This window comes from Primulina huaijiensis, chromosome 2 (genome assembly GCF_012295235.1).
Source record: "Primulina huaijiensis isolate GDHJ02 chromosome 2, ASM1229523v2, whole genome shotgun sequence".
NCBI classification, from domain to species: domain Eukaryota; kingdom Viridiplantae; phylum Streptophyta; class Magnoliopsida; order Lamiales; family Gesneriaceae; genus Primulina; species Primulina huaijiensis.
In genome coordinates, this window is record NC_133307.1 from 6,308,088 (window position 1) to 6,317,089 (window position 9,002).

General features: G+C 35.0%; 1 protein-coding gene across 1 annotated transcript; it reads left to right on the forward strand.

Moving 5' to 3' along the window:
• Positions 1 to 1,985: 1,985 nt before the first annotated feature.
• LOC140965906 (probable pectin methyltransferase QUA2) lies at positions 1,986 to 8,480 on the forward strand. The gene is made up of 9 exons (XM_073426156.1): positions 1,986 to 2,010; positions 2,137 to 2,869; positions 2,963 to 3,089; positions 3,772 to 4,012; positions 5,168 to 5,393; positions 5,689 to 5,861; positions 6,265 to 6,568; positions 7,328 to 7,466; positions 7,976 to 8,480. Exons 1-9 carry the CDS (start codon positions 2,001 to 2,003, stop codon positions 8,132 to 8,134), a joined length of 2,112 nt encoding a protein of 703 aa, XP_073282257.1. The 5' UTR covers positions 1,986 to 2,000; the 3' UTR covers positions 8,135 to 8,480.
• Positions 8,481 to 9,002: the final 522 nt, after the last annotated feature.

Genomic DNA, 9,002 nt, shown 5'->3' on the forward strand with positions numbered 1-9,002 from the left:
TTATAACAAAACTTCAAAAATCTTAAAAATAAATAAATATATTTAGATAATTATTTTAAGTAATTACCAAAAATCTTATGAAAATTCACATTTAAAGTTCTTGAGATCAATCTAATTTTTAAATTTTATTTTTACAAACTAATCAATATTAAAAATATTATACATTTAACAAAAATCAATTTACACACACAACGTGCGCAAGAGATTATTACTCGATAAAATGTTTACACAAGATGAGCAAATTGTTTGCATTTTTTTTCGTGAACATGATATGTTTTCATAAAAAAATAATTCTTTTGTGAGACAGTCTCACATATTTTTATTCGTGAAACATGTTAACTTTGTCTATGTCTACAATAAAAAATAATATTTTTCACGTGTGACTTAAATAAAATATCTGTATTATAAAATTGACTCGTAAAATCGTTAAAATAAATTTTTATGTTCCATAAATTAATGACCATTGCCACATCCACTTTGTTTCTCTCTCTACTTAAATGTTGCAATTAATCATATGGTACAATAAGATAAGATAAAATGAAGTATTTGATTAAACTCCATTATGTATGTACATGTGTGTTTATATATATATATATATTTCTGATACAGATCTCATATCTGACCGAAAAATAAAAAATAAAATTTTTTTATATAAAAATATTAATTTTCACTTTATATATAAACTGAGTCAGTCTCGCGAAAATAAATATGTGAGATCGTAGATTTAATATTTTAAATTCAATTTTTTTTAAAAAAATTTTAAATGTCGTAGTTCAACTGTAGAGTCACATAATCTTTGACAATTAGTTAAATAATTGAAAGGGATGCATAATCATTATCAAAGAATAAAAAAATAAAATACAAATTGGTAGTTGGCGCGATTTTAATTTAGTTATACTTTATAATAAATTATTTCATGGTATTATTTTGTGCCATAAATCTTATTGTTATTATATATTAATTTAAGTGTAATTATAAATTAATTTTGTATATTAAATCGAATAATTTTATTTTTTTGTATTATCAATAAGTGTAATTATAAATTAATTTTGTATATTAAACCGAATAATTATATTTTTTTATATTATCAATAATTAATCCCAAATAATATAGAAAAACATTGTCTTTTTCACGAGCGAGCCATGCTGAGATTGGATCCACAGTGGTACAAATAGACGCATTTTACTCTGTGTGTGTGTATATATATGTAAATGTGTGTGTCAATGTGTGAGCTTGGCAGATGATATTCTCTTTCCCATTTTCTCTGATTTTAGCTGTTTTCTTACTCGGATTCTCTCCAAAAAAGATTGTTTAGCTGTGGGGTGAATTTGGGAGCTAGGAAGTGGGGTGACTGGGTGTGTAAGAGAGATCAAACAATGAGGTGAGGAGGTGGGACAAGGCAAATCTTGGGGGTTGTGTGGATTCATGAAAAACCGCGGCAGAATAGGCTGAAATTGAGGGGGGTTGGGGGTTGTTTAAGCGTCAGCAGAATTTGCATCTCTCAAGAGTCAAGGTGAATGAATGCTCGGAATGAAATTGCTGTTTTCTGCAACCGCTCTCTTTTGTTGTTTTGCGATTTTGAATCGTAGGTGGAAAGATGACGTATTTAATGAGTTTTTATTATGTTGATCTAAATTGGGTTTCCTGGGTTGTTACCATCTCTGGTGTTTGTTTTGGTTGCGTTGAGTGATTGAGCTGAGCTGAATTCAGGTTCCATCCAGCTTGATTTTTGTGTGTGTTCCTTGGTGGGTAAGGCAAATCCTTGGCATTTCAGTTGTGTTTTGGAGTGAATCTACTCAATTTTATTATTAAATGGTGTGTTTCTTTAATGGATAGCGAGTATATTTTATTTCTGCTTTTCAGTTCACATTACATGCACACTGGAAATCTACATCTCTTGGATTAATATAATATTTGTTTTTGATTTTTTTAAATATCACAGATTGCGGGTTTTTACGATTTGGAGGATCTAAAAATGTAATTAGGAAGTAGATATATCAATGGCACTTGGTGCTTTTTCAACTCAGTTTGGCTGTTTTTTAAATAGACGATTAAAAAAGATGTTTTTATGTTCTGTGGTTGGCCCATACGGTGCTTATGTTCTTTTATGATTCCTTCTTTTTTGTGGTGTCTTAGGTTGTAAAATGTCACGTCCTCTCCATCGAGGTGTGTCAGGTGGAGGCTGGAGATTCTCAGATAATAGTCATGACTTGTGGGAAGATTCTCGGATGAAAGAAAGGGCCGAGAAGGAAGATATGGATCAGACTCGAACCAATGGCGGTGATCATGCATATTTATCTATCAAATCCCCTCTTCCAATTCTTTTTCCAGATAAATTATTTTCTAAACACAGCTTGAGTGAGAATGGATTCGTTTCTGATCCATTTAGCCCTGGGACTCTGAGGAGCAGGCATAAAGTGACAATCTCTTTGCTCAAGTTCAGTTTAGTGGTGATTGTAATTCTTGCTGTTACTGGTTCCTTCTGGTGGACACTTTCTATAACCTCTATGACCAGAGGGAAAATATTTAATGGATATAGGCGGCTTCAAGAGCAATTGTACACAGATTTTCATGAGATCGGGGAGCTGTCTCTTGGTTCTTTAAGAATGAGAGAATTGGATTACTGTTCTGAGGAATCGGAAAACTACGTGCCTTGCTTCAATGTATCGGAAAATCTTGCTCTGGGATTTTCCAATGGTGAAGAATATGATCGCCATTGTGAAAGAGGCTTCAAGCAAAAATGTTTGGTTCTTACACCTGTCAATTATAAGATTCCACTCAGGTGGCCTACTGGAAAGGATGTCATCTGGTTTGCAAATGTTAATATCACAGCACAAGAGGTGCTATCTTCGGGAAGTTTAACCAAAAGGTGAGTGAAAGAGTTGATTTTGTAATCTTGGTAACAAACAGTATTTGTTGTTCAGGTCCTTTATTGGAGCTTTTTCTCCATCTTAAACTGCAGGATGATGATGTTGGATGAAGACCAGATTTCCTTCCGTTCAGTATCTTCTACATTTGATGTTGAAGACTACGCCCATCAAATTGCAGAAATTATTGGACTAAAAAATGATAATTATTTACAAGCTGGAGTAAGTTGATAGTGCCATACTTTATTTGTGTGATTTACCTTCTATATCATTTGACTACCTATGGCGTTTTCATATTTTTGAATTGCACCCATTACAGTTTATCCCCCACACAGTCTTCTCTTGCAACATGTGAATTATGCCAGTAAATTTGAGCTGGATGTTTATGGTTCCAGCTTTTGGTTGAGATAACTCTCTGTTGTTGGTTTGCACTATCAAACATTTTGATCCCCTGTTTGTGAGCTTTGTGTTGCAGAAGTTCCAAACATGAACACTTTTTTGCGAAGTACTTTGTTGTCAGATTACTAAAATTATAGATTAAAATGCCAGGAATTATAAATGAAATTTTCTAAATTTTCATTATACTCTCATTTAATAGTCCCACAAATGATTGGCAGCTTGATTAATGTAGGATATAATTCAAAAGCTTACAGAGAGTGCTTTTTTAAGTTTGTTACTAAGTGATACCTTCACTGTGAATTTACTTGGATCCATCGTGCCAACTTAATTATCTTAGAGCTATACACCCTTGAAATTCTAACTCGAAATGTGATTTTTTTGAGCCATTATGCAGCTTTATCGCGACGGCGCCATATTTTGAGCGCTGGATATTATTCTGTGTAGTAATTTGGCGATCATGCATCATGTGCTCAAGAATATAACTATTTTGTTTGTTTAATTTTAGGTTCGAACGATCCTGGACATAGAATGTGGTTATGGTAGTTTTGGGGCGCATCTATCTTCCAACCAACTATTGACCATGTGTATAGCAAATTATGAAGCTTCAGGCAGTCAAGTTCAATTAACGCTAGAAAGAGGTCTTCCAGCAATGATCGGCTCATTTACGTCAAAGCAGTTACCATATCCGTCCCTTTCGTTTGATATGATACATTGTGCAAGATGTCGTGTTGATTGGGATGCAAAAGGTATTATGGTAATTTTAAAATCTTTTTCTTGCTTCCGTTGCCTCTATTGTTCCTTATTTGTGGAAGAAGTGCTGCTAACAAGCAAAATTTAGTACTATACCTGAATGAATTATTATTTTTAATTACTCTCTGTCTAAACTATACATTAGGCATATCAGAATAGTTCCTGGTAACGATTATGCGTAAAAGAATTGATAGGATTCAAAATGATTGCTTGCATGTGGGGAACAATATGGATTTTCTAACAATTAGAATCTTGCATTTATTATGATATAATAATTACAAATTTTCAGTATGCTTGTAACCTTGGGTTTTGAAGAGCGAATGTATTGTGAACTTTTGCAGCTATTCAAGGTAAACGAATAACATTTATCATCGGAAAAAGAAAAAAAAGAAAGTACAACCACCTATGCTATCATTTTTATTTTTTGTTTTTAATTTCATAGAAGCACTATTTCCTCCGGAAGCTGTAGCATAAAGAAGGAAGTTCAATTAAAAAGTTGGACTTAGATATATAATGAAATGACGAGATAATGATGAAGTTCGAGGCACCTATCTACCTTGGATTCTACCTTAGGGAAAAAGAGAAGTCGTAAAAGAGTAGGTTAAACAATTAAGGAGTTCCCTAATCAAGCTGGCAAAATTTCTGGTTTTGCCAAGGACCAGCTGAAAGAAAAAGAATGAGGGACGAGTAACGCTGGTAGGAAACTGAGAGAGAAAAGGGGTATGAGAGAGGGGTCAAATTCAGACATTGAATTCTTGGGTTTCATTTTTTTCTATGATTATTTGATCGCAGAAAGAGAAACATATCGTATCTAACTCTGTTGGGAAACTTCTGGAACTTTCTGTTTACTGTTAAGCTCAGAAACATGGGTGTGTGATTCAACAGCAGGATCCTGAGCACTAACTCTGTTTGGAAACTTCTTTTGGGCTCACGCTGCTTTGCCATCAAGCAAGATTGACTTCTTGCTAGTTAATCTGTACATAAAAGGATATGTTTATCTATTCAATCTTGTGTCAAATACAGTGTTGTACCCTGTATCCGTGTTTATTTTGCAAATATCATAACTTTATTTTAAATTTAGTTATCATATCATAATTATTATCATCGAGAATAATTCCTTTCTGTTTAGTAATTCTCGTCTCTTGGAGCAGATGGTTTATTTTTGCTCGAGGCCGATCGTTTGTTGCGGCCCGGTGGATATTTTGTCTGGACTAGTCCACTCATAAATTCTCAGCGATCCCTTCACAATAAGGTTAACCTGAAACAGTGGAATGCAGTGCGGTCATTAGCAGAAAATCTCTGCTGGGAGATGTTGCCGCAGCAAGATGAGACTGTTGTATGGAAGAAGACTAGCAAGAAGAAATGCTATTCAGCAAGGCAAGGCTACATATGAATCACCTAATTTTTCGTGTGTTTATATAAATCTCACCTGTCCCTAATGAACAGGGTTATTTGTATGTTTAACTTATGTTGAAATATGTTACATGTGGAACTATTTTTGTGATTGTGGATAAGATATATTAAAGTGAACAAATATATATATTTTAACCAGGACTAAGAATTTTACCAGGATGTGGGAATTTTTTTAATTTATACTATATCTACTATACTAATGGTTGCATATGTAAATGATGCATCACCCCTAAGAAGGAACCGTTTGATTGTATTCCAGGAAAACTGCTTTTCCTTCTCTCTGTAGCAAGGCCCATGACATCGAGTCTCCATATTACCGGCCACTCCAGTCATGCATTAGTGGAACGCAGGGCCGTCGTTGGATCCCCGTTGAAGAAAGAAGAAAATGGCCTTCGCAGGCTACGCTGAGCTCAACTGAACTTCAAATTCATGGTACTATATGTTAAAGAATTGAGTTAATTACAATGGTAACCCTTGAGGCTGGGCATCATACAAAAACCACCTAGTTTTTATGATGCACTCTAAGGTTGGGCTAACTTTACTCATCATAAGATTATTTTACTCAAGGACTTGTACCAGTTGGACATATATTGTTTGTCACTGTAATTCTCAAACCTCATTGAGGTTTGCAGTATTAAAGCGTAACCTCAGGTGGTGTCGATCAGTTACCCTAAGATTTCACTTCGTTTTTTGTATCATCTTGAAAGAGTTGATCTGCACACTAGTAGATATGTCACAGCATCATAAATATCTGTAGGCTTAAGACGTCATGGCTTCATGTTTGTGCTTTGTAATTGAGCAAAACAATGACGACTTTCTTTTCTTTTCATGTTAGGTTTGCAGTCAGAAGAGGTTGTCGAAGATGCTATTAACTGCAAATCAGCCGTCAGCAATTATTGGTCTCTGCTGTCACCACTAATATTTTCTGATCACCCAAAGAGACCTGGAGATGAGGATCCTTCGCCACCTTTTAACATGCTGAGAAATGTGTTAGACATGAATGCTCGTCTTGGTGGTTTCAATGCTGCATTGTTAGAAACTGGAAAATCTGTGTGGGTAATGAATGTTGTCCCTACAAGAGGACCTAACAGTCTGCCTCTAATAGTTGACCGGGGTTTTATTGGAGTGCAACATGACTGGTAAGTTTTACATTCTATTGTATGAGACTATAATTGGTTTCTCTTTTCCTTGCTACTTATCAATCCTATTTCAAGTTAAATATGATCCTGTGTCATAACATGCATGTGAGTGTTCCCGCTTTACTGAGGATCTTTGACGTCTTATCTCATGGTTTGATTTCTGAAATTTGTTGCTGTTGAAAACCTAGAAAATGTGTTTGTTTTTGCCACTTTCTACCAGAGGATAGCTCTGTTCCTCCTTGCAGGATATGTTTTTTTTTATAATCAAATCTTCATGAAACTTTTCCTGGTTCATCTGATGAACCTAGGTGTTTATATATCCTTGTGCAACTAGACAACATTGGAAATTATGAATTTGATCACAATATTATTTATCCAAGATGCATCTGGGTCTTACTTTAGCTCTCCTTTCAGCCATGGCCATTTTTTAAAGGGTGCTTTAAGAATATAGAGTAATCTCAGAAATTATATCTGGGTTACACTATAAATGCAAATGTTAATTTTTTCTTCATTGCGATAGTTATTGTTCTGCTCCTTCCCTCAAGAAAACAGAAAAAGGTATTCCAGAAAGAGAAGTAACACTCTCCAGCATCCTGAAATATAATTGTGATTCAATGATTGCTAATGAACAATCCCCACATATAATCAGAGTGAACTGAAATAAGTGCAGTCTTTTGCTTATTTTTTCTCATTGACATTTTGTAATTAATTTTTGTACCTTTACCACTTTCTTTCTTTACCGTGGCATTTTTCACACAGGTGCAAACCATTTCCCACCTATCCGAGAACATATGATTTGGTCCATGCTCAAGGGCTTATCTCCCTTCAATTTTCTGAGCATCCCGCATGCCAGGCGCTAGATCTGTTTACTGAGATGGATCGTTTGCTTCGTCCAGAGGTATTTGATACAGAATTTTTTTTTATTTATCTAGATTGGAATTCATTCTCTTGTGATTTGAACAATGAGTTAATTTGTATACATAGATGCATTGATAATGTACAGTAAAGCAAGAATGGTAAAAATAATGGCTATGCTTTTGATGTCGGCCACACTGTTGATCTGGTTTTAGATCTGTCCCTGATATTAAAGCATGCAAATGGAAAGCTAACCTATTTTGGATTAATCTGAGGACCACATATTAGATCGAAAGTCCTGATTCAAATTTCTTGATACTTTTTAAGTTTGAATGAGGATGAACAAATAATTTTTTGCACATGCTGACTCATTCCTCTTTTGTCCGCCTAGCTGCTAACGAATTATGGTATAAATACAAATTGATCTAGTTATTAAAGAAGGGCGTCTCCAACCCTTCAATGATCATGAATCCGTCCAGTGTATTTGTTATTACCATCTGCATTCTGCATATTCTTCAGTCTTTTGTTATGCTAATCAATAAACAAATGCAGGGATGGGTGATTTTAAGGGACAGTGTTCATCTTATTGAGTTTGCTAGATCTCTCGCAGCACATCTGAAATGGGAGGCACGAGTAGTCGAGATTGAAAGCAATAGTGACGAGAAACTCTTAATCTGCCAGAAGCCTTTCTTCAAAAGACAAGCTAGCTAGTTCTGAAAGACGCCGGTTAGCTAAAGATATTTGTAGATGATAATATTCACATTCTTTTTTGGATAAAAATTTACCACCATAAGTTCCACGTAAAGTCTGGAATGACAGTTTTGAAGCCAAAAAGTCGAAATTGCGTTTGCGACAACCCAACAACTCCTATGAAGCCGCAAGGACATAGGGGTGCCATGTAGTTACAGGGAAAGTGAAATTGTTAAAGTGCTATACGCTAGTTCTCCTTGTGATTTCTCATTGTAAGAGCACAATTATAGGATGAAATTTATTTGTGAAGAATGTTACACAATAAACAAAGAACGATCTATTATTGTATAGAAGTGCTTTAATCTCAGATGCTGTTTCTTACCCCCTCCCCTTCAAGTGTTCCTATCTTTGCGCTCTCTTCCCTCGCCTCTGGCCTTGGAGAGATGTTCATCCCTGTCTCACATTTGTTGGAAGCTTGAGATTATTTAATCCCCTGTTAATGTTTCCTGCTGAATTATCACTTCAGCTGTTATAGTGTGTTTATTTACATCAGTTGTGTAAGAGTAGCAAGGAGGAAAGGGTGAAACGATCCATGGGACACTACTGATGTATTTGGAGGGCAGAAATATGATTTTGTTAGCATACTGTATCTAGAGGAGTGACTACGATGAGGAGCGACTACGCCCCTCACCGCAGTTGTCTCCGGTCAAAATGATGATTAACTTACTTTTCTCATGCTCCGTAGGGGTTATTTAAATTTTCTGCATTCAGTCGAAGGAATTGCAGTTTGAAATATATTTATGAAAAATATAACTTTATTAGTTGATGTTCTTAATTAAATTTGGTCAGTAAAAAGCTAAGAAAGTCATGTGTATACAGACATCTCATG

Excerpts from the sequence above, each read along its gene's own strand:
- LOC140965906 (XM_073426156.1), top strand. Across the intron at positions 4,013-5,167 it reads TGTTGATTGGGATGCAAAAG|ATGGTTTATTTTTGCTCGAG; the intron begins GTATTATGGTAA and ends CTCTTGGAGCAG. Across the intron at positions 5,862-6,264 it reads AACTGAACTTCAAATTCATG|GTTTGCAGTCAGAAGAGGTT; the intron begins GTACTATATGTT and ends TTTTCATGTTAG.